Source organism: Cibotium barometz, chromosome 19, assembly GCF_041138505.1.
Source record: "Cibotium barometz isolate CiBa-2024 chromosome 19, ASM4113850v1, whole genome shotgun sequence".
Classification (NCBI taxonomy): domain Eukaryota; kingdom Viridiplantae; phylum Streptophyta; class Polypodiopsida; order Cyatheales; family Cibotiaceae; genus Cibotium; species Cibotium barometz.
In genome coordinates, this window is record NC_141064.1 from 48,403,375 (window position 1) to 48,428,898 (window position 25,524).

At 47.0% G+C, this 25,524-nt stretch overlaps 1 protein-coding gene across 1 annotated transcript in view; it reads right to left on the reverse strand.

Annotated features, from left to right (window-relative positions):
• Window positions 1-25,524, reverse strand: part of LOC147628692 (COP9 signalosome complex subunit 3-like) — a 114,830-nt gene that overhangs the window by 11,976 nt on the left and 77,330 nt on the right. The window contains exon 5 of the mRNA XM_086813906.1: window positions 22,060-22,149. Within this exon, the coding sequence (XP_086670032.1) occupies window positions 22,060-22,149 (90 nt within the window). The remainder of the gene's footprint in view (window positions 1-22,059; window positions 22,150-25,524) is intronic.

Here is a 25,524-nt window from a genome sequence, read left to right on the forward strand (position 1 = left end):
GCTGAGCGTCGCCGCCGTGCACGACGGGCTGGCAGCATGTAGGAGGATTCGGTTCTGTCAAAGAAACGTTTCAAGCACTTATCACAGCACCCGCCACCCTCAGAGGGCGGACCCCCTCGAGTCACGGAGAGGGTTTCCCCACCCCCCCAAGGTGGCGAACTATTCCTCATCGCGACTTCTCCTCTGGTCCTCAATGCCCAGTGGGGCACGTTTACCCCACCCTCGCCTCGTCCAGCCTTCCTAGCTCGCTCGCTCTTCTTTTGAGTATTCGGAAGAAGCTTCTATACTGGAGCTCGGCAAGGCTATCCCTAGCAGGCAGAGAGGTAGTGGCGAACCAGGTACTGCTTGCCACGATGTGGTACAACACCTTATGCTGGTTCTTTTCTCGGGCTTGTAATGGCCAGGCACAGCGTTTGATCCGGAACTTCTTATGGACCAGAAGTGATGGGAGGCTAGCCAACGCCAAGGTGGCATGGAGAGTGATCATTCAGCCACGTAGCAGAGGGGGGCTTAGCCTCATTGATCCATCTATGAAGAGCCGTGCCCTTTTGGGCAAGTTGATTGTCAGGGGACTCATACCTGGTAGTGAGCCTTGGAAGGATTGCCTCTTGGGATGGATTTCAGCCCGCACTCCGAGCCTTGGAGGCCCATGGCCGCAAAGTACTAGATGGATCTTCATAGAGATGCGAGCCCATGGTTTTAGTCCTGCCTTTGAGGACAAATTCACAGCCAGTCTACTTCGTGCTTAGGATCATCTCAAGCCAGCCCTCAAACAGATTGTTCCAGTGACCTCAAAAGAGCAGCTTTGACAGCCTTTGATCTGGAACCCCGTGATCCGTTCACCCAGTGGCCACATGTTAGGGGTTTGACCGCACATATCCTGGGGCGCCTTGAGCATGGAACCAGCCGCATCTCTTGGAGATTGGATTGCACACAGGCAGTTACCTCAAGAGGAGCAAGAGAGACGACTGAGGGGATCCGGGGTAGAGACAGGCTCAGCATCGACATTGACTAAACTATTCCTCCAGAGTAGCTAACTCCTATTCCAGACCCGAACCCCCCCCCCCCCCCCCCCCCAGTGTGGCCAAGCGTGTTCACCAGACACGATATCCTGGTGGCGACCCATGGAGCAAATGAGGACAATGGTCTGCTCACTTTTTCTATTGGATTACATGGCAGATTAGAGAGATAAGAGCACCGCTTGGAGGATTTCAGAGGCTGCACCTTGCAGAGGGTGAGGATGATTGGTTTTCCGGCTTGGGCATGGCACATAGATCCAGCACCGGCCAAGGTGGCCAGGAAGAGATTTTGGCAGTTACGGATTTGGTAGTGACAACCTCTCACGCAGTTGTTGTAGTGGGACCCTGGAGAGTGGACTTGGCATGATCCCACAAATCGGGTGGAGACTCTGGATGCCCCTTTCTTTGCATATACAACACGCCTTGGCCGCAAGATCCAGATGCCGGAGATAGATAGCAGACCGGCAGCAGTAACAACCTAGCAGTCTTAGGGCCTATCCCAGCGCTTCCTTTCAGATTTTTGAAAGAGGCTTTGGGACAGCTTTTGGCTGAGCAAGATCACTCTCTTCCTTTGGCTGACAGCAAACACGAGTCTGGCAGTGGATACTTGGCTGGAAGTCGGAGGTCAGTCAACAGCTTGCCCGAGGAGCGGCCACCCCCAGGAGTCTGAGCGACATTGCCTTTGGGATTGCCCAAAGGCTCAGCAGATTTGGCAGCGGATTCTCCGCACCTTCGCTATGGACAGGGCATCGACCCGGATCATCACTTCGGGTACACTCGCTTGGGCCACCGAGGCTAGAGTGGTCAAGACTTACGAGGAGGATGGGGGAGGCCTTGCCCTTCAGGTCTCCCATCATCGTATTGCAGTAGTATCAGTCACAACCCCACCTGCAGGTGTCTAGCGACCAGGCTCATGCCAACAATGGGAGATTCGCGGTAGCATAGCAGCCTTGCACATCTGGCGTGCTAGATGTAGCGAGGCCATCGAGAGTACCCACACTCCACCGGTTGAGACCATCGGGAGTACATGGCTCGACATCATCCACACCCTCCATGGTCAGTGGGGGAAGCTCCGACTGCATGCTGAAGCGGCGGGAAGCCTTCTTGAGACTATGCAGGCCTGGCCTTTTCCTCACAGATAGAGGCGGTGACCCCATTTGGCATTACACACCACCTGTGTGGTTGTTTCCCACCCACCCCCCCCCCCCCTCTTGTATGAGATAGCCTTCTCCTCATAGACCAGCCAGCCATAGGAGAAGCATCTCTTCCCCCTTATGATCACTTGTTTCCCGCCCTTATATGTGGCGAGTTTGTATTTAGCCCTTCGTGGTTATACTTAGCCTTTTGTTGCTGTTTTTTCTTTAACTTATTGAAGGATCTCTTTCACGAAAAAAAAACTGAAATGCAAACTAATCTATTAACTCCTCAGCAACGACCACTGACTAAAATAATTAAAAACGGGGCCAAAATAAGTGTTGTACATCGAACCTCATATTTCGTACGAAGACCTTATCCGTACCAGGTACGGTGCGTACAGAGTACTGAATGTACTCATCGGATGGGTACAAGTATGGAATGCAACTATGTTGCGGAGGGGAATGTCATGTGCACAGAGTGTATCTACCATGTGTAACACGCACACAAGACTAGCTTCGAGACTTGGGGTAGCTTGGAGCTAGCCAGGCAGATTGGCAAGGTAGGCTAGGGATGGATAGACAGGCGGGCGCCCATGTGTGGACGCCCAATGACTAGCCAAGAGCCTATAAAAAGGTGGCCCCAGTCAATCACTTGGTCAAAGTCTCGCGATCTACGGTCAGGAGACTAGATCTAGTGCACACGTGTACCTACTTCATGCAGCCGAGGCCGGCAGCAGTCTCGAGGCCCGCGAGGGTAGCTCCGTGGCATAATGGGACGTCATGGGGTAGAGATTGGTCGGTGTGTCTTGCTAGCTAGCTCATCTCGTGGCTCGGTGGGGACAGCCACGTCTTGTGGGTTTTGCCCATGGCTGTCATGGTTGGGTGGGTGGTGAGTCAGGCCTACACCCCCTTCACAGTTTATGTCACGATCGGGGCTGCTCTATTCCTAGATGGCAGACCCGTTGCTTTCGAGAGTCGAAAGCTGGACGACACTCGATCTCGTTGGCCAACCCTTGAGAAGGAGCTTTACGTTGTCATTTACGCTCTCAAGGTTTGGAGGCATTATTTATATGGCTCCAAGTTTGTGGTATTGACTGATCACCAGTCAATCAAATGTGTGTGATGCCGATGATTTGAGATGACGCAAAGCTCAATGGACAGAGTTAATGCAAGATTTTGATTTTGAGATACGCTATCGCAAGGGATCCATGAATAGTGTAGCAGATGCGCTTAGTCGGATCAGAGAGGTGAATACTTTGTCGTTCACCGAGATTTCTACCGACTTATTTCAGTCATTGAGACCGTCTCGCAAGACTGATAGTTATTTTGGTTCTTATTGGCAAAGGATCCAGGACAGGAGCTCATTGATTGACCAAGACTCGGTGACTTAGCAACCTATGATTCGGACTGCAGGAGGCTACTGGATGATTCAAAATGGTTTATTGTTCCATAATGACAAAACTTGTGTACCACGGGTCCAGACATTAGGTCCAAGATCATAAAGGAGTGTCACGACGCCCCTTCTGCTAGACTCTCGGGGTACACAGAACATTAGCTTTAGTGCAACACACTTTCTATTGGCCAAAGATGAAAGGGTATGTAGAAGATTGTCCTCAAGTGTCAGATTTGTCAAGCGAATAGAGCTGAACGCTTTAGACAGGTTGGAATGTTGCATTCTTCGCAAATCCCAGGTAATAACGGGGAAAGTATTTCCATGGATGTTATTACCGGATTGCCAAGAACACGTCAAGGCCACGATTCTATTTGGGTTGTGGTAGACCGCTTGACAAAGATGGCTAGATTTTTACCTACACTTATAGCTATGCAATTAGCAAGGCAGTTTATTGAGCAATTGTTTAGACTGTACGGCTTATCGCAGGACATAGTCAGTGACAGGGACTCTAAGTTTACAAGTGACTTTTGGAGGCTTGTTTTTGAGAAGTTGGAAACAACTTTGAATCTGAGTTTCTCAGATCATCCTCAATCTGATGGCCAGACTGAAAGGGTGAATCAAAATTTGGAGGATATGCTTCGTGTATATGTCTCCAAAAGACGGGATTCATGCGAGGATTATCTTCCTATGTTAGAATTTCCATACAACAGTACTAAGCATACGAGCTTTCGTTTTACTCCTTTTATGCTTATGTACGGTTTTCAACCTAGATCACCTGTTACAGTGGGATTTTCAAGACTTCAGCATGATGCAGTACGTACTTTTTTTCCAAGACATGCAAGAAATGTTACAAGTTGTGAAGGAATCTATTAGAAGCACTCAAGACAGAGACAGGTTTTATTCTAATAGACATCATTCACCGAGAGAGTTCTCTGAGGGAACAATGTTGTATTTGCGAGTTTCGAAAGATTCCGAGACTTTACGAACAGACCGATCTCTAAAATTATCCCCTAGATACTGTCGACCATTTCGAGTTAAACGCCGGATTGGTTCAGTTGCATATGAATTGGACTTGCCTTCTCATATGAAAGTTCATCCCATATTTCATGTCAGTAGACTTAACAAAGTATTGGGTGCAGCAGACCAGTGAGTTACTCCTCAAGAAATCATAGATGTCGAGGATATGATATTTTTGCCACACGAACCAGAAAAGATTCTTGGATTTCATGAAAGACGTTTGCAGCATATGCTACTTACGGAATACAAGATCAAGTGGAAGGATCGTGTTGAGGAGGACGCTACATGGGAGACATTGCCTACCCTTCAGAAGGATTACCTTGAGTTTTTACTGAGCTCAGGAGTGAGCTCTTAGAGGAAGGAGAGTATGTTATGTGCACAAAGTGTATCTACGATGTGCAGCACGTACACAAGACTAGCTTCGACACTTGGGGTAGCTTCGAGCTAGGCAGGCAGATTGGCGAGCTCGGCGGACTAACGAGCGGGCGCCCATGTGTGGACGATCGGTGACCGGCCAAGAGCCTATAAAAGGGTGGCCCGAATCAATCACTTGGTCATAGTCTCGCGAGGTTATGCGAGAGCTCTGCAGTCAGGAGCCTTGATCTAGTGCAGACGTGCACCTAGTTCATGCAACCGAGGCTGGCAGCAATCTGGAGGCCCGCGAGGGTAGCTCCGTGGCAGTATGGAACGTCGTGGGATAGAGATTGTATTTGGTGCGTCTTGCTAGTTAGCTCAACTCGTGGCTCGGTGGGGATAGCCAGGTCTTGTGGGTTTTGCCCACGGTTGTCATGGTTGGGTGGTGAGTCAGGCCTACACCCCCTTCACACTTTATGGCTTTGTTTTGCAAGTTTCGAGTCTTATTTCAGGATTACTCTACGAGGAGACCCTTGGGGATTTGACAGGGGCCGTCAACGCTATCAAGCATGGGGTTAGCCTATAGAAGGCGCTGCAGATCCGCCGGGCGTGGGAAGGTGTCTATGTGCATCTCCAAGATCTCCTCAAGCTGGGGCTAATGTGTGTGTTGCTGGCGAGGTCCAAGGAGTCTTGCGCGTCGGGCTTGCTATAGTGTCATGGCTTGGTCTACAGTCACACTAGAGTGGAGTCTGGCAGGGGGGTTCCGTACTCAAGAATGTGGCTCATGTGTTGTCATCCAGGTATCTGTATGTATAGTCCCAATAAATCATATCTGATCACCCAGTTCCTATCATCCTGAGAGAGCCTGATGAATAGGGAGTCTGGGTCATAATGGAGTGGGGGGAGGCGATCCATCCTAAGTCCGTGCCTCGTGAACCAGGTGCCTACTGGGCTATACCATGACTTGTGCCCATCTGCTGCTAGTTGTTGGGAGGACTATAGGGCGAGCCTCGAGAGTCTCAAGGGGGGGCATGGCACTGATCCTATGAATGTATGTGACTGTCTCGAAGAGTGTCTCCACTACCATGGGTGCTACGGCAAACTCTGCCAGGATAATATCATGTGGGACCGATGGTTTGCTGCCTATCATACGGGAGAATATCATGACGTGAGGCCTCTCTATCCTAGGCCATTTGGCCACTGTAAGAGTAGGTGCCCAGAAGGGTGCTCCACACATCAATGCCAGAGTGAACAAGGTGTCAAAAAGCCACATCTAGGTCCTCGGCTCCTAGAAGTGAGCCTGGAAGCACCATCTCTCCATGAGAGCAAGAGAGGCATACCCTCACATCAGTATAGCCTCTACAGCATGGCTCATCGAGAAGACCGGTCCTGTAAAAGTGACTCCCAAGTACACACGAGTATGCAATCTCCACTGGCTGCCCATGTAGGTGAAACTCGGTCGAGATGTGAAAAGAGGAGATATCATAACCTTCGTTTTCCCAAGGTTTACTTGGAGATCCCCCTATGCACAAAAGTCTTGTTCCTCCTCCAATGAAGTCCGAAATAGAAGCCAAAGAGAGTGGGAGACAGTGGGCATCCTTGCTTCACTCCAATGGTATCCTCCTGGGCATCTCACCGCCCCTATGACTTAACTCATATAATGCCATCATCCCCCAAATCATGTCTAATGGTACCCCCAAATCCTGGAGTCTCTGCAGTAGTCTGGCTCGTGGCACTGTATCAAATGTTTTGCGGAAATCCACAACGCAACAGTAAACCCGTTGGTGCCGTGCTCCGGCCTCCTCTATGATGGCTTGGAGGGTGAAGATGTGATCCAAAATAGAGCTACCTGCCTGCCTCGATGCTCAGTGCTAGTGTGTTGAGCTCAAGCTCAAGTACAGACCCATAAAGTTTGGCAAGTGTGTGGCCAATCATAATAGTCCTACAGTTGTTGGGTCCATGGGATCTCCGGCTTTATGGATGGGTGTGATGATATAGGCTGTCCAGGTGGGTGGGAAGCCTTCCGAAAGAGCCCGGTTGAACATATGAGCCAGGAGGGGTGCCACAGTCTCCCCCGCATGGGAGATGTGCTTTGCCAAGAGGCCCTCGTGGTCCTATGATCTACCATTTTTGAATCTCCGGATGGCTCGGGCTACCATGTCGGGTGTGAAGAAGGTGGATGTGATGGGACGTGGGTGTGATGGTGGTGGGATGGGGAACTGATCTGGTACTTCGTATAGGGATCGTGCATGTGTGCCATATGGCTAGAGATGTGATGTGTGTGAGTGGGCGTTTCTCCCATATTTTCTTCCGGCCCTCACTAGAATTCACACTTTTGAGAGATTGGTATAAGTACTTGTATTGGCCCTTAACATGTGCTCATTTCTAACGTCAGGTTGTGTATTGGTTAATCCTTTGAGCATCTCGCTCTTGGATTTGGTCAGTCGCAACCTCGCATAAGAGACGCTTGTGTATTGTGCGGCATTCCCCGTCGTACCAATCGTTTTGGGGCATGATGCTGGTGGGGGGTCTAGCGATAGATCAATTGGTGGATGGAAATGCGGTTATGGCAAAGGTGTGTAAGATTGTGGTGAGCTGAGAGGTGAGGCTGGCTAGTGGGAGATTGAGGTCCACATATGAGGGATGGTCGGCTCCAAGGGGGGCGGGTGGGAATGGTGAAGGTATGTATGGATGTGGCTAAAGCTGGAGATCCCATCAAGTAATCCACTATACTCGAGCCTCCACCATGTGGGAAGCATGTGACAGCTCTGGAAGAAGGCCAACAGGACATCCCGTTGAGGATGGCTAAGCCATGTGTGGTCCCCAACATGAGGAACTCTCTCCCTGATGCTGTAATGTCCCCTCTGTCTTGTGATGCTCGCTGAATGCCAGTCTCCTCCGAGTCTATCTCCTGCATGGTCAGCTCTTCCTGATCATATACAGATGCCTACTCGCTCCAAGTCCTGGCATTGAAGTCCCCTAACAGGAGAACTTCGCACAAGCATGAGGACTCAATGATGTGTGCATGGAGGGGATAAAACTGCTCTCCCTCCTCCAAAATAGCATATGGGGCTTCCTAGGTGGGCACCCACAAAGCGTGCCTCTGCGTCCTCTGGTGATCATGGGCTGTAAATGTGTCCTAAATAGTACCGCCACTCTGCTAGACCCGCGTACCCTGCCACATGTGCGTGTGTCTCCTCTCAGTAGGCGGATGCCCACTCATAGCCTGAAATGCGTCTCCCCGAGCTCTGGTGGGTCTCTATGAAGAAGATAATGTCCCTCTCTGTAAAAACTTCCCTTAAGTCCCCCAATGTCTGACCATCGTGTCCCATTGCAGTTCCAAACTGCTAACTCTAGGTGTATTGCCCCAAAACCCTACGTCCCTATTTGGGACGCCGCTCCGTAATGAACTCGCCCGTCCCTGTATATTGTCCACTCCCCGGCCTTGCAGGCCTCATGCACCTTGGGCATGTTCACCTATCTATGCTCTACATGGGTTTGGGTGAGATCATTCCCAAGGTATATCTTCTCCCCTCGGAGAGCTGTTCGTGTATCCATGAAGGCATCTCGGCTAGCAAGGTCCGAGAATTTCAAGATGAGGCGGCACTCCCATGAGGTGTCTCGTCCCACACGCCATGTGTCCACATAAGAGGTCCCTTCCACTTTGAGTTTCTTGCTAGGGCTAGAGCGTCAGCCTTGGGAGATTCCCTCTCCTTTAGGCTGGTCACCCTCGCGTGAAGAGCACCGACCTTCCTCCTCTTCTCCTCTTACAGCGTATCATGTATGATGGGCGTGGGCATGGGGTGTTTTCTCACCACTTCTGTCCATTCTTTCTCTACTTCTTGCTTAACCACTGTGGCCCACCCTTTCTCCATCTCCTTCTTTGTAAGAGAGAGAGAGAGAGAGAGAGAGAGAGAGAGAGAGAGAGAAAGAAAGAAAGATTTTATTAACGTCTTCCAAAAGACCGAACTCGGCCTATGAGACAAATCGGTGTACCTGTATGGGTTATCCTCTGTCATCCCAACAAAATGAAAAAGTACTGAACTAAAAAAGTTGAATCTGGGTGTGCAATGAGTACAATGAGTGGTGAAGGGGAGGGAGCTCTACTACTAGGAGAATGCAAAGCTATATGCATTGAGTATACAATCATGATATGCAACCTAGCTAGCTCCATCCTGTACCATACTGGGGGTATGAAATGGTATACATCAATGAAGGGGGTGTCCACAGCTCCCTGAAGAACATGCCTGGGTGTGCTCTGAAGCGAGCCAGTCGCTCCGCACCCTCGTGCTCTGATCTCTGTCATCTCTCTCTAGTATAGGCGTGGTGTCCGAAAGCCAGGTGTCCTGTGTCTCCTGCGGGATCTGAGTGTCTCTGCTCTCTGGACAGTAATTCCCTGCCGTGTAGGGGATGGGAGTGGGATGGATCTCTGAAAAAATGTAGTAATCTGTGTCTGTCGTCCCCCCTCTGTATAATCTGTGTCTGTCGTCCCCCCTCTGGAGCTGTCTGACCCTGTAACGATGTCTCTCTATGGCGCTGTATGTCTAGAATGAATCTCCCCAGTATGCGCTGGTATGCTGCCTCAAAGATCTGGCGTAGGAAATGTGGCTCTCTGAATAAAATGGGATATCTCTCTCTGATGGCTGTATATGCTCTGCATCTGCATACATAATGCTCCTCACTCTCCACCTCCTCTCTACACAATCTGCATACCCTCTCCTCTGGGGGATCCATGCTGCTCTGCCAGTCTCAATCTCCAATCGGTGTGATGAAACTCTAAGCTGACCAATAGCCACTCGGGAGCCGTGTGGTAAAAAGCCCTCCATGTATCTAGGTCTCTCTATAAATCCATCATCAGTGATACTCATGAAGTGATCTCTGTAGTAGAGCATCTTCGATGGAAGAGGCTGTGTAGGCGATATCCATGTCTCTCGTGTATAGAGCTGCCATAGATCCTGTCTCAATACTATGTTCCTCTCACTATGAGAGAGACGGATATGTAGTGCATCCCTGTCATACTGGAATGGTGGTAGATGATCCATGTCTAGGCCATGCTGTGAGAACCAATGTGTGACCTATGCATACCATGATCATCTGTCTCCTGCCTCAGCCAGCTGTCCAGATGCCTCAAAAGCTCTGTATGACAATCTGTCCTGTGGCATCTCTCTGAATCTGTCTAGCAAGCATATAGTCGGGAATATGGCCTCTACCATCATAGGAGGCGCAGCAAACTCTGCTCGGATAATGTCATGAGGTACTGACGGTTTGCCGCGTATCATGCGTGCCATCATGAGGGCCTGTGGTCTCTCTATCTCTGTCCACCACCACTGGGTAGCAAGGCCTGGCGCCCATACCGCTGCTCCATACATCAATGCCCGTGCGACTAATGTGTCAAATAGCCACCCCTTCGTCCGAGGCTCCTGGAAATGCGCCTGGTGGCACTGTCTCTCTAGCATAGCCAATGCTGCATATCCCCGTGTCAATCTAGCTCTGACTGCTGAACCCATGGTGAAGCGGGTGGCTGTTGCAGAGAAGGTAACCCCTAGGTACACGTATGATGTCACCACCTCCACCTGGCGTCCTGCGAGAGTGAATGTCAGCTGACTCCTGCCCTGTCTCGATGTATGAAAGACCATAACCTTGGTTTCCCCAAGGTTCACAGTAGTAAGACCCCTCTGTATGCAGAAATCATCGAGTGCATGTAGATGCTGTTGTAGACCACCTGGAGACTCTGACACTAATACAATATCATCAGCATAAAGCATAATATGTACTGAGGTACCTGCTAAATCAACCCCATCTCCGCCTCCCCGTGTAATGAAGTCAGCCACCTCATCAATGTATAACCCAAATAGCGTGGGGGAAAGTAGGCATCTGCTTCACACCAATGGTGCTAGCAATAGTCTCGAACATACCTCCTTGACATCTGACTCGACCAAAAACCTGCTCATATAATGCATAGATGCCCCATGTCATATCTGCTGGTATGCCAAGAGACTGCAGGCACTGAAAGAGCCTCTCTTGTGGTACTGTGTCAAATGCCTTGTGGAAATCCACAAAGCAGCAATAGAGCTTTCTCTTCCTCACTCTGGCCTGATCAATCATACATCTCAAAGTGAATACATGGTCAGTGGTAGAGAAAGCTCTCCTGAAGCCTGCCTACCCTGATGAGCGTAAACCTGCTCGCTCAGCATATAAGCTAAGCTCTTGCTCCAACACTGCACCATAGAGTTTGGCCAGCACGTGGCCAACCATAACCGTCCTGTAGTTGCTCCGATCGAGCATATCCCTTGTTTTGTGAATCGGCACAATGGTGTGCATCGTCCACTCCGCAGGCAAACCCTCTGCTAGTACCCTGTTAAACAGGTGCGCAAGAAATGGAGCCAAAGAATCTACTGCATATATGAGATGCTCACCCTGCAGGCCCGTATGGTCGACGGCCCGTCCATGCTGTAGGCGGCGGATAGCTTCCTTTACCATCGAGTGGGTAAAGAAGCGAGCGGTGGTAGGTCGAGGCTCCTGTGGCTGAGCTATAGGTGGCTGCTGTGGGGCGTGGTATAGGCCCTCTGCATATGTGTGCCATGTCTGTGGGTCTGCAATACGTGTCGGTGTCCGGGGCTCTCTGAAGTGCCACCATGAGACAGGGCTATCTCTACTAATGAAGAAATGAAAGATCTCTAGCTCCTGTATCTCTGCAAAGGCCCGCCTTTTGCGGCGAGTAAGTCTCCTCATCTCTCTCCTCGACTCCTGCTCTGTGATGGCTCCCAAGGCTCTCTGTATGCGGAGCCGTGAGTATAGGGCTCTGCACTCTTCATCATACCATCTGTTCTGGGGCATAGTCCCAGATCTCGCAGGCTCTCCTGAGTGTACACGATGTGGGAAGCTCTGTAATGCAGCCGTGTGTAGGAGTGATGCCAGCTGGGATGTAATGGTATCCATAGGTGCTAGAGGGCCCATCCTCTACTCTGCCAGTGTATATGGTTGCCATGTCATGTGTGAAGTAGATGGTAGTGTGTGGCGTGAGTATGTGGGGGGCTGGTGATACTGGTGATCCGGCTAGTGAAAATGCCAAGTATGTATGATCTGCCCCAATAGGACGAGGTGGAATGGAGAATGAGGTGACAAGCTGTGATGCCTCCAAAGACCCCATAATGTAGTCTACCACCATGCCTCCGGTCCGTGTATGACCCCCATGTGGGAAGCATGTCAGCCCTCCTGATCCCGGCCACTGTAGCATCCCGTTATAAATAACGAGACGATGCCTGGCTCCCAACTCTAGTAAGTGGTCCCCATAATGTCCTCTGTCTGGTCCAGTGTCCTCTGATGCCCAACTAGCCCCTATCTCCTCTGGATCCACAAGGTGGAGGATCTCCATGTCATCATAGTCATACACCTCACACTATCTGCTCTGTGTGTGGGCATTGAAGTCGCCCGTAAGAAATACTTCCCCTAGTGTAGAATAATGCATAATCTCCTCTGACAGACTAGTGTATGGCGAGGCTCCTGTCTCCTCCTCCTGTGGCATGTCCTCTCTAATGACATAGGAGGATCCTGATGGAGAAAAGTAACATAGAGCTATGTATATAACCCTGTCATGTGAGAGCTCTAAGCTGATCCACATGTATCTGGCCTCTGGATCCTGTGCACCACTCTTAGTCTCCCCTGTAGCTCCCATCTGAATAGAACTGCTACTCCCCCCAACCCTCTCGAGGTACCCTGGCGTGTGGTCCTCCTGTATGCTGACTCCCACTGGAATCCCTCTACTAGAGGTAGCCCTCTCTCTGGGCTCTGATGTGTCTCTGTCAGAAGTATGATGTCTCTCCCCACCATAAAATGCTCCAGTCGTCCAAGCTGCACCCATAGTGAACCATTACAGTTCCATACTGCCATGTGTATCTCTGTCAGTGGCCTGGTCTGTGTACCATAGGCCCCAAACCGCTAATCCATGGGCCGGCCATCAATGATGACCCGACCATCTCGATAGAAGGCCTTCTTGCCTTCTCTCCTCGCGTGTAAGACTCGTGACATGCAAGTTCTCCTATGCTCAAGCTGCATCCTTGTGAGATCATCATCCAAGAAAATAGGAGCTCCCTCTAAACCCCGTAGTATGACCCTCTTCCTGATGAAGGTGACCCTCTCCGTCTCTCCTGCAAACTGTAGGATGAGGGCTCGCTTGCGTGTTGAGTCTTTCCCGGCTCTCCATGCTTTGGTGAAGGGGAGAGGGTGCTCTTCCTTGTAGCCGAGCTTCATGCATAGAAGCTGTCCATCTTTCTCAGGAGTGGAGTCGGGTGTCTCGGCTATACCTGTGACTTGAATGTTGAGGCGGCGGGCATGCCTCATCTTCTCCTCCTCAATGGTGGTGTGAATGATTTGGTGTTCTTCCCTTTGAGTCTCCTCCCTCACTTCTTTACGGATGTTCTTCTTCACCACCTCAACCCATCCTGACTGCTTGGCTTCAAGCTTTCCCTCCATGTCCTTTGTGATCTCCTTGGAGATCTCTTCTTTGATGGCCGTGAGAGTGTTGTTATTGATCTCCCCTTCTTCCTTCTCAGTATTCTTGATGGCTACCATTTCCACTTTCAATGCACTCACCTCCTCCTTGAGTGCCGTGTTCTCCTGTTCGAGGTTCGTGACCCGTGCTTCGAGAGCCATGATGTGCCAGTGTAGTTTGTGCTCCACCTCATTGAGGTTGGAATCGGATGTCTTCTTGTTCTCCTTGATTAGTGCCTTCATTGCCGTCTCGAGGGCCTCGAGTTTCTCTTGGACACTCGGGGCCATTCCTTTCTCCTTGATTAGTGCCTTCATTGCCGTCTCGAGGGCCTCGAGTTTCTCTTGGACACTCGGGGCCATTCCTCCAGATCACTCTGCAGTCCTTCCCACAGGCGAGGAGGGGAGAGAGAGAAATGAAATGAAATGTTATATTAACGTCTTCAAAAGGCCATAATGACGTATGAGACCAAAAGTTACATCATGGTGGATCTGATACAATGTCTTGATTTTTTTTTTTAAAAACCCAGAAAATGAAAAATAAAGATGATATTACTGGCACCTAGAAAATGAAACTGGAACTGGAAGGTAAACAGAAACCCTTATAGGGTGTGAATATAGTGAGGGGAGGGTACGCTATGGAGGTGAGTGGAATATAGTGAGGGGATACAATATCATGTGGGACGGAGGGGTACACTATGGAGGTGCCTCCATCTCATAATATGGCGGGAGAGAGAGAGAGAGAGAGAGAGAGAGAGAGAGGGGGGGGGGGGGGGGGGCAGGGGAGCTGGCGCAGGGAGGGGCTGGCGCAGGGGGGGGCTGCTAGCGGCAGGGGGGCAGAGGGGCCTTGCGCAGAGGAGGACGAGGGGCTGGCGAGAGGGAGAGAGCGCAGAGGGAGCTGGCGGGGCTGGCGCGCGAGAGAGAGAGGGCGCTGGCGAGAGAGAGAGAGAGAGGGGGGGGGGGGGGCAACGAACAACGAAGCGAACAAAGGCGAGAAAGAAAGAAGAAAGAAGAAAGAAAGATATATTAACGTCTACGAGAGGCCAAAGTCGGCCTGTGAGAGAGAGAGAGAGAGAGAGAGAGAGAGAGAGAGAGAGAGAGAGAGAGAAATGAAAATGAAATGAAATGATATATTAACGTCTTCAGAAGGCCAAAATGACCTATGAGACCAAAAAGGTTACAACAATTAGTGGATCTGATACAATGTCTGTGTGTGTGTGTGTGAGAAAGAAAGAAAGAAAGAAAGATATATTAACGTCTACGAGAGGCCAAAGTCGGCCTATGAGACAAAAAATAATACAACTGTGTTCTTCCGGTCATCGGAAGAAAAGAAACAAAAGAAAAAGTGTGCATGTGTCTGGATACAACTGTGAATCATCATGGATCGGTGGAGCCCATATACAAACAATATAAGGGGGGTGGGGATGTGGATGGAGTGCTAAGGCAAGATGCATCTCTATATGCTGAAGGGGTAGTACAAGCATGCTATGCAGATCTATGTCTAACTCCATCCGTCACCGAGAGATAGCAGCTATCCGAATGAGACACCAGATGGAGACACAAGAAAGAGAGAGAGAGAGAGAGAGAGAGAGAGAGAGAGAAAGAAAGATATATTAACGTCTACGAGAGGCCAAAGTCGGCCTATGAGACGAAAAATAATACAACTGTGTTCTTCCGGTCATCGGAAGAAAAGAAAAAGAAAGAAAAGAAAAAGTGTGCATGTGTCTGGATACAACTGTGAATCATCATGGATCGGTGGAGCCCATATACAAACAATATAAAGGGGGGTGGGGATGTGGATGGAGTGCTAAGGCAAGATGCATCTCTATATGCTGAAGGGGTAGTACAAGCATGCTATGCAGATCTATGTCTAACTCCATCCAGTGCCATAAGAGGGATATAAGATATCATACATCCCCGATGCTGAGGCTGTGAGTGGCGTGAACATGTACCCTGAGTCTGAATGAAAGCGAGCTAGCCTCTACTGTGTCTCCATCTGGTGTCTCATCTGGATAGCTGCTATCTCTCCGTGACGGAGTCGGGGTGCTCTATGTCCAGTCTGTCTAGGTCTCCTCCTGGCTCTCAATTCCTCTGGTCTCTGTGCAGTCACCCCACGTGGTACATCAGCTAGCACTGGCATAGCTCTCTGGAAGAAATCTGTGAGCTGGGACTGTCTCCCAGTGGGAGCGGGTGTCTGGAGGAGTCTCTCTCGAGAACTATGAAGCTCTAGTAGTAGTCTGCCAAGCTGTCGCTGGTCCGAGGCCTCCATCAACTGATGTAGTGAAGAGTGCTCCTCAAACAATCCTGCATATCTATCTCTAACCCCCTGGTGGGCTCTACATCTACATACAAAGTGATCCTCAGTCTCCACCTCCTCGCGGCACAATCTGCATATCCGCTCGGCTCTGGGAACCCGTGCCGCTCTCCCAGCCTCTATCTCTAGAGGATGTGATGAGACTCGTAGCTGTCCAATAGCAACGCGAGAGCTGTGTAGCATGTATACATCCATATACCGCGGTCGCTGTATAAACCCATCCCCTGAGATGCTCATAAAGTGGTCTCTGTAATACAGCATCTTCGGTGGTAGTGGGCTCTCTGGTGCTGTCCATGTCTCCTGTATGTAGCACTGCCATATGTCCTGTCTCATCACTCTGCACACAACTCGCTGTATGTTATGTGATAATAAAATGAGTGCCAAGTGCAAAAGATAAGGACACCCAATAAATGGATAAGCGAGTGTTCAGACGCATGGGGAAAAAAACCTCCTAAAGAGGGAAAAATTACCCCAGCTAGTCCTAAGTGGGTTCACACACATCAATACCATATATATGGCTACAAAGCCCCTAGAGCAATGATGTGGACATGTACAAGGATATGGTTGATCAATCTCCAAAACAAAACGAGCCCAAAGCTTTGCAAAAACCTTCGAACTTTTCAGAGTCTCCATGAACAGATCTACCATGTTGTCATGTGTGGACAGCCAAGCTGATCTCTCCTGCAAAGTCTCTCGCTAACATAATGATAGTGCACCTCAATGTGCTTAGTGCAAGCATGAAACATTGGGTTCCTCATAATTGCCAATGCGCTCTGACTGTCACTAAGGATACGAGTGGAGGACGGCTATCTGGCACTCAAATCAACCAAAGGGCATATGAGCCAAACACAATCAACTGCCATCGTAAAAGTTGCCTTATACTCAGCTTCATAGCTCAAAGTGACCATCCAGCCCAATCGGAATCACTGAAGGCATGCAGCTGTGACTCACGCCCCTCGGATAGAACAATCGAAGGTATCGAGTGCCCTACAAGTAGCAGAAAACCTGCTTGACAGCATGCCAATGCTTGCTGGTACCTAGCCTGTGCATCAATTGAGACACCCCATACCAAATATCTAGCCTCGTATCACATAGATAGATCAAGCATACAACAACCTACTAATATAATGTCTCATCAAAAGGCTCTCAAGAATCTTGAATGATAAACCTAGCACCTGTCTCAACTGGTGTATCCACAGGCTTACAATTCTCAAGATTAAACCTTTTCAATACTTTGACAGCATCATGACAATCCCTCATCATGCTATAAAAGTCGAATGCCCAAATAGTAATGCAACCGGCCCAAATCTAACATCTCAAAAGAAGCATATAATTCAGCCTTGAAGGCTGAAATCTTCTCAACATTGGGACATGTGAGTAGCATGCTGAATGCCCAAATAGTAATGCAACCTTCCCAAATCTGACATCTCAAAAGAAGCATGTAATTCAGCCTTGAAGGTTGAAATCTTCTCAACATTAGGACATGTGAGCAGCATATCATCTCAACAATGACCGACGAATCCTCTCTAGTCTTCTTGACATAGAGGGTAATCTTTGTTGGACTAATATAAAACCCATGTGCCACCAAGTATGAATGTATCTTCTCGTACCATGCTCTAGGAGCATGCTGAAGGCCACACAAAGATCTCTTTAACCTACACACTTTGGCTCCCTAACCCTTCTGAACAAAACTACGAGGCTAAGATACATAGACCTCCTCATGCAAACCACCGTTCAAGAAAGGGGATTTGATGTCCAATTCATGCATATTCCAGCCATGATGTGGTGCCATAGCAATAATAAACCTAATGGTGGTCATACGAGAAGTGGGAACAAAGGTCTCATCATAGTCTATGCCCTTCTGAGCATCAACAACCCTACCATTTGCCCTACGCTTGAGTTTGTACACCCACTTTGTACCAATGGCTTTCTTGCCATGAGGCAAATCAGCCAAACACCAAGTGTCATTCTTTAGGATTGAGTCATACTCATCCTACATGGCACACATCTATTGATCATCTTCATGTGCTTCCTCAAAGAAAATAGGTTCCTCGTCCTTGCATGTGTGGCAATGAGAGCGTGATCCATAATGAGAACATGCATGTGTCCTGCTAAGCAAAGGAGCTGCCAAACTGCTATCACATAATGTATCCAATAGCCATCTAGACACCCGTTTGGACACTTGAATGGCTGTCCGTTCCTCATCCATTGCATCTTCCACAAAGCTTCATCTATGGGCTGATTATGGGCTGTAAATCGAGCTGAATCTCAGCCAAAGGGGGTTGATTTGCAACTGTTAGGGGCTGAATTTCAGCACCTTGTTGAGCACCAAAATGCTCCACATATGGCTGACCCAAATTATACAAGGGAAGTAGTGTATCACGCACACTTTGTTGTTTATTGCATGAAAGCATGGGCTGAACCATATCTCTACAAAAACCATATCTCTACTCACCAAAATCCGCTTTGTAGCTGGATGGTAGAGTCTATACCCCTTGCTTTCCAAACTCTATCTCACCAAAAAGCATTTAACCACCTTATCATCAAGCTTACTGCGGTGTTGCTCAAGCACAAGAGCATAAGCAAGACACCCAAAGACATTCATGTGAGCCACTAAGGGCTTCCTCCCATTCCAAGCTTCATAAGGCGTCAATGTTTGCAAGGCTTGGTGGGGCACTCGTTGAGCACATAAGTGGCACACATAACAACCTCTAATCAAAAATTGTGAGGCAAATCTTCCTCTTTCACCATGCATTGTGCCATCTCCATCAGAGAGCCGTTTTTCCTCTCTGCCACACCATTGTGCTGAGGTATGTAAGGCACCCTGCATTGGTGTTTTATGCGTCTCTTAGACATGTGTGCAATAAACTCTTTTGACATACACTCCCCCCCTCGATTTGGACGAAGGGTACCAACTTTGCATACAGACACATTTTCAGCCATGGAAAGAAAGTTTCTAAAGAATGTAAAAACTTTTGCTTAAATGGATACACCCAAAGTAGATATCAATGAATGTCACAAAACAGAGGTATTCCCTAACAAATGGTATCCTCATTTGACCATATACATCACTGAGTATAAGTGAGTATATACATCACTGAGTATAAGTGATGTATATGGTCCTCATAAACCATATGCAAATGGTGTCCTGATAGGACCATTTACATCACTGAGTATAAGTTGTAACTTATGGACAACCCTTATCCATCTTTCAAGAATGTTGTCCATTGCATTTTGCCTAAAATGCAACCCTCACATACACGTTTGACAAGGGCCTTGAGCTATAGTAATTCTAACACCATCTCTTGTCTTTTAAGGTGCAACAAATTACCAAAATTCAAGTGCCAAAGTGAGCATGCCATAGCTCCACATCGCTCATAGCATGTGTGGCAAAAACTAAACATGCATCATGTGCCAATCTCTCATATTTATCCAACTTGTAAAGACCATGGCATAGTGTACCAGCGACAACAATGATGTCTCCATCATTTTGATCACGAACTCTATACCTGATCTGACCTCTAGATCTCCCGGAGTAATAGTAGAAACTAACAGTAAGTTCTTCTTGATGCAAAGTACGAACAATACATCTGAGAGAGTGATTGTCCCACCATTTGCAACAATAAGCACAACTCTTCCAACTCCTTTCATTGGATACGAGGAGTTGTTTGCACATGTCATAGTACCTCCTTGTGAGAAGGAGATTTAAGGGAGAAAAACAAAACATGTTGAGAAGTAATGTGCTTCCTATCACCACTGTCAAAGTACCAAACATGTGAATCTGATACTGATAAGTATACATCATGTATAGAAGGATCATAGTTACAATGCACACTAAAAGCCCAATTATCATGTGCGTAGTAATTACGCTTGTCGTTCTCTTCTTAGGCTTCTCACCCCCTTTCTCAGCATCCTTGCCAGAGGATTGGGTTGAATCTTCCTTTGGCTTCTAGTCACTTGTGAAGAGGCTTTTCCCTTGCCTCTTTGACTTGCAGCGGAAGCTTGATCCCAGATAGACCTTCTTTGCCATGATTGCTCCTCTCTCTCAAGAGCACAAGATTGCCTAAAGCAAAAACCTAGTAAGTATTTGACAATGCATTGAGGACAGCAAGCACCAAAGAACCATCCGGATAGATCTCTTCAATGTTAGCAAGTTGCTCTCTGAAATCTTTGAGCTTTATAAGAAACTCAGCCATCCAGTCTCCCTCATTCATATGAGGGCAACACGTTGCAACATCTGTCTGCACAAATTGTATGCCCAAATAATAATGCAACAATCCCAAATCTGTCATCTCAAATGGCGATTGCGATTCAGCTTTGAATGTTGAAATTTTCTCCATATCATTCCTAGTTAGCAACATGTCATCCACATAAAGAATGAGCATAATCAAAGTGCCATGATCCTCCTTAATATAGAGGGCGCTCTCCGTTGGACTATTGCAAAATCCCTCAGTGGTCAAATAAGTATGTATCTTCTCATACCAAGCTCGAGGAGCTTGTTTGAGACCATAAAGTGCTCTTCGAAACTTGCATACTTTGTTTTCATGACCATGCATCACAAAACCAATGGGCTGATTTACATACACTTCTTCCTGCAAATCCCCATTGAGAAAAGCTGATTTTATGTCCAACTCATGCACTTTCCATCCATGATGGGCAACCAATGCAACAACACATCTAATTGTGGCCATACGAAAAGTAGATGCGAAAGTCTCATCATAATCAATGCCTTTCTGCTAAGCATATCCTTTAGCCACTAGCCTGGCCTTGTACCTATCAATGGTACCATAAGACTTTCTTTTTGACTTGTAAAGCCAGTTTGTGCCAATGGGCTTCTTGCCGGGAGGCAAGTCTACCAAATCCCAAGAGCTATTTTTATGGATAGAATCAATCTTATTTTGCATGGCTTGCATCCAATGCTCATCCTCATGAACCTCTTCAAATAAATCTAGCTCATCTGCATCGCAAAGTGTACTCATGCAAGCAACATCTGCGTGTTCTCTTGCATTACGTGAACCAGCCCGTCCCCTGCTACCAACTGGAGCTGAAAGTTTGCTCTCCTATAAAGTACGGAGTAGCCTACGAGGCACAACTCTAGCCTCCTCCATTGCTGTCAGCTCTTGCTCCACTGCTCCACCACATTTTGAGGTGTAATGAGCCCATTTATGCACTGATTTTGAGCACCCAAATGCTGACATTCGGCAAAGTTGATGGCTGATATGTTGAGCCATCGATTCCCAACGGGAGAAGTCCTTCAAACATGTTATGTGGGCCCGAAGGTGGCTGTCCAAAAAATTCAGCCAATGGCTGGTCTGAATTTTTAGCAAATACAACATCTCCCCTATCCAAAATCCTTTGTGTGGAAGGATTAAAGTGACGGTAGCCTTTACAGCCATTGTTATAACCGAAAAATATGCACTTAGCTGCTTTGTCATCAAGCTTACCTCTCAATTGCTGACGTACATGTGCATATGCTATACATCCAAAAACTCTAAAGTGATCAACTTTAGGTTTCCTTTCGTGTCAGGCCTCATATGGCGTGATGGTTTTCAATGTTCTGGTAGGGCATCTATTCAACACGTGTAGCACACATTAATGCCTCCATCCAGAATTTGTGAGGCAATCCTTTGCCTTTAACCATGCATCTAGCCATTTCCATCAAAGACCTGTTCTTTCTCTGAGCAAAACCATTTTGCTGAGGAGAATATGGCATAGTGCATTGATGCTTTATGCCTTTTTCTGCCATAAATGCTTTGAAAACAATGGATATGTATTCCCCCACTCGATTTGTACGGTGGGTCTGCACTTTGCAACCTGATTGATTTTCAGCTTAAAAAGCTGAAAACATACAAATACATCAGATTTGACCTTCAAGGAATACACCCATGCAAATCTGGAGTACTCATCGATAAAGGTGACAAAGTAAAGATGCTTTCCAAAAGATGGTGTCCACATAGGACCACACATATCACTTTCCACAAGCTGTAATTTCCAGACAACCCTTATACTAATCTGTGGTCCGGGTATGATGGGTAGAAAGAGAGAAAGAAAGAAAGAAAGTCATATTAATGTCCGTGGAATGCCTTGAAGGCATATGGGACCAAAAGACATGGCATCACAATCATTACGTGCACCCTTTTTATGCACCCATTTAATTATATCATATGCTTAAGCAACAAAGTCCAAATTAATGCCATGCACAACCACCACCATCCATGTGCGCACGCACACAAAAAAGGAGCACATTCAAAGACAACCATTCAAAAATCCTCCATCAAATCATGATCCTTACCTGGAAGAAAACAAGACATTATTTCTAAGCACGTAATATCAACTAACCTGTCCATTGTAAATCAATGAGACCAGAATGTATTTTTTGTAAGATTCAACGGCTATGGCGTTGAGGACTGTTGTTGGCGCTGTGATTGCCTGCTCATAATACATACAAAGAAGAACCCGTCTTAATATCAACCAACCAAGCCTGGAAACACGTACAACTAAACACACCATAATCCAATGTTAAGTTGAGGTAGTGCTTTAATTACTAGGTTATCATCTTCTATGCACCTTTTGCTCACAATAACACTAAACAAGGATGTGTCTCTTAAGCTCCCCATTTTTTTAAATTGGAAAGAACAATTCCTAAAGATAAGAAATTGTGGACAAATTTTTGGCACTACTCCTCCAAACGTTTACACATAAATGAAAGAAAGACACTTTAAGTTACAAATCATGTAACTTGATATCGTGTTATTCACATGTTTCAAGTAAAACTTTGCTCGTGACTACTTTAATGTGGTTAACCATAAGTAATCAAGTAAACCATGGTTTAGGATTACTTAAGTTAAAGGTACCACATTAAGTTGGATATTAATTAATCACTAATAATAGTTATTCCATGCATGAAATGACAAGATTTTGCTTTTTGGACTATAAGTGAGTTCTAAAGCACTTTTCTCAAGTTCTTTTGGACAACTATAAATTCAACTATTCTCTCATTCTTGAGACCATGGTTGTTAGAGGCCTCAAGAGGCGTTTGGTACGAGGCGGGTATGGTACGTACCTCGAAAGACTCGTATTTTTTAGAGACGTTAGAGGCGTGTTGGAGGCGTCTATTATATATATATATATATATATAGTGATAGATAGATATATAGTGAAAGTTGAGAAATGAAATGAAATGAAATGTTATATTAACGTCTATTAACGTCTTCAAAAGGCCAAAGTGACGTATGAGACCAAAGTTGCAACCATGTGACATCTAATACACTATCTGGAAAAGAAAAGAAAGGACTGAAGGTAAGTATCTAGCCCTACAATAAATCAGTAGGGAGCATCCGGAAGCAGCAACTAGGGAGAGTGGGAAGCTAATGCTACTAGTCAAAATGGGGTGCATGAGTACATGGATACATGAATACATGAATATGGGGGAGTACAAAAGTGACAGTGCTAGAGTGTATGTATGAGCCTTGAGGGAGGGAGAAAGAGGGTGTGTATGAGAGAGGGGGAGAGAGTGTGTGTGTGAAAGAAAGAAGAAAGAAAGAAAGCTATATTAAACATCTACAGAAGGCCAAAATGACCTATGAGACCAAAATAGTACATCCTCATCATCAAGATTCAAGGGTACAGAGTTAACTGAAATGAACTGGTAGAGTATAGAGATAGCTCCAAAAGTGGGTATAAAAAACATCATCATCCTAGTGTGTGTGTTTGAACATTGGGTCTTGAGAAAGGCTTAAGGGAGGGAGGGAGAGAATGTATGAGAGGGAGAAAGAGTGTGTGTGAGAGGGGCTGCCTTGGGCTCTTAAAGCCCCCGTCTAAAGACTCAAACCAGCAAATATATTTTTTTTTATTTTTTATTTTTTTGAAGACCCCTCGTATGCCTCAAACTGTCAAAGGCGCGCCTAATAGAAACTATGGTTGAGACATGTAAAAAGAAAACAGAGCTTTCTAGCTCTACGAACTTGTACTCAAGACTTCTCCAACGGGTTTTTTCCAATATAACTCACGCCGGGGGCGCGCGGGGAGGTTGGGGGGGGGGGGGGGGGGGGCACAAGGCTAATCCGACCCCTAGTGTGGTGTCTTCTCTCTCTATAATCTCTCTTGTTTATTCTCAGATTTCCTCAGGGTTTTTCGCGTGAAGAAGTTGTTTTCTTGAAGATAAGCTAAGTACCCATGCCACAACCCTTACGAAGGTCTGTTACAGTGGGATCAAAGCAAAGGTTATATCTCTCTCCTACGAGGGATAACGATCTTTACACGCAATGCTTTTTGCTTTTTCTTCAAGTAATGGGAAGCACTCACCACAAAGAAGAGGACCAAGCCGAACCCACATGGTCAAAGAAACTATGACCAATTTGGACACTATTCTCCAAGATTCCGACTTGATGAGAATTTTTGAGCAACTATCTAAGAAGATCGAGCACGTGAAGAACGGGATCAACAACCAAGAAAGGAGGATGTGGCTGAAAATCAAAGAGATCTCCGTCAAAGAGATCACGCAGTCCTCCACTTTCTCGTGGAAGGAAGAGGAGACATTCCAAATCCGCCCACTCTCATCGTGGGAAAAGCCGAAATAGTTGGAAAAGGTCCAGGAGCCCTTCTTCTTCTTCTTCTTTTGCCCCCTTCTAGGTCACCCTCTCCACGGCATGGAAAGAAAGGGAAGAAAGGTAAGCGCAAAGCTAAGGAGGTCAAAGGAGGAAGGATGGTGCGGTTTACACCTTATGATGGAGCTTCTGGTTACACAACCAAAGCCCTCAGACAACCAATGCATGGTGGGATGGACTCATGGTTGAGGAACATCTCCCAAGAAATGGAAAGACTTGAAGAAGCAGTTTTACGATCAGTTTTTATCATTCGGGCGACTTCTCAGAAATCTCCTTAAAAGGAGTAATCTTGAGATATGCATCCCAAAATTTCTTCTTGTAGTGATCAATTGTCTCACCTGTTTCCATCCGCAATTTGAAATGCAAGGTGCACATCATCTTCAAACTTCTTAAGTCCCATCCAAGATTTGATGCATTCAGCTTCAGTTGCTGCCAGAGTCTACATGGTAGACGAACCAAAGGAAAAGACAAGTATTGGAGATCAAAAGTCTTCGGTACTTGAGAAGCGTCATAACTCTATGACAACCCCACTAACGTAAGGATTGCTTCACCAATGTTATTCTAGGAGAGTTGTCTGCTGAGCAAACAAAGGATCATGTGATAGAGTTGATTCTAGGGAGTTCAATCCCGAATGGACCTAGTTACTGTGTGAGTGCAGTACAACAAGAAAAGAATATGACACGAGTACACGACTTGCTATCAAAGGGATTGATATGGCCTAGTTCTTCACCCTTTTGTTCTCCAGTGCTTCTAGTGCAGAAGAAGGATAGCTCATTCACATGTGCGTGGATTACAGAGCCTTGAACAAGATTACAATCAAGAATCGGTTTCCTATACCGAGGGTTGATGATATATTCCATCAGCCGAAAGACGCGGTATTCTTTAGTCGGATTGACTTGAAGAGTGGCTATCATCGGATTTGGATCCAACCATAGGATATTCACAAGATTGCCTTCCGTATCACTTTCTTTTGGATTGTATGAGTATTTGGTGATGCCTTTTAGGCGCACAAATGCTCCGGCTACCTTCAATCGCATTGGATCTGATCTTTAGACCACGTCGGAAGTATGCAAGCACTTTCTTTGATGACATCATTGTGTTTTCCAAGACCGAAGAGGAACACAAAAAGCATTTAGCTAAGGTATTTCAAGAGTTGTAAGAGCACAAGTTGTTCATCAATGGAAAGAAGAGTGAGTGT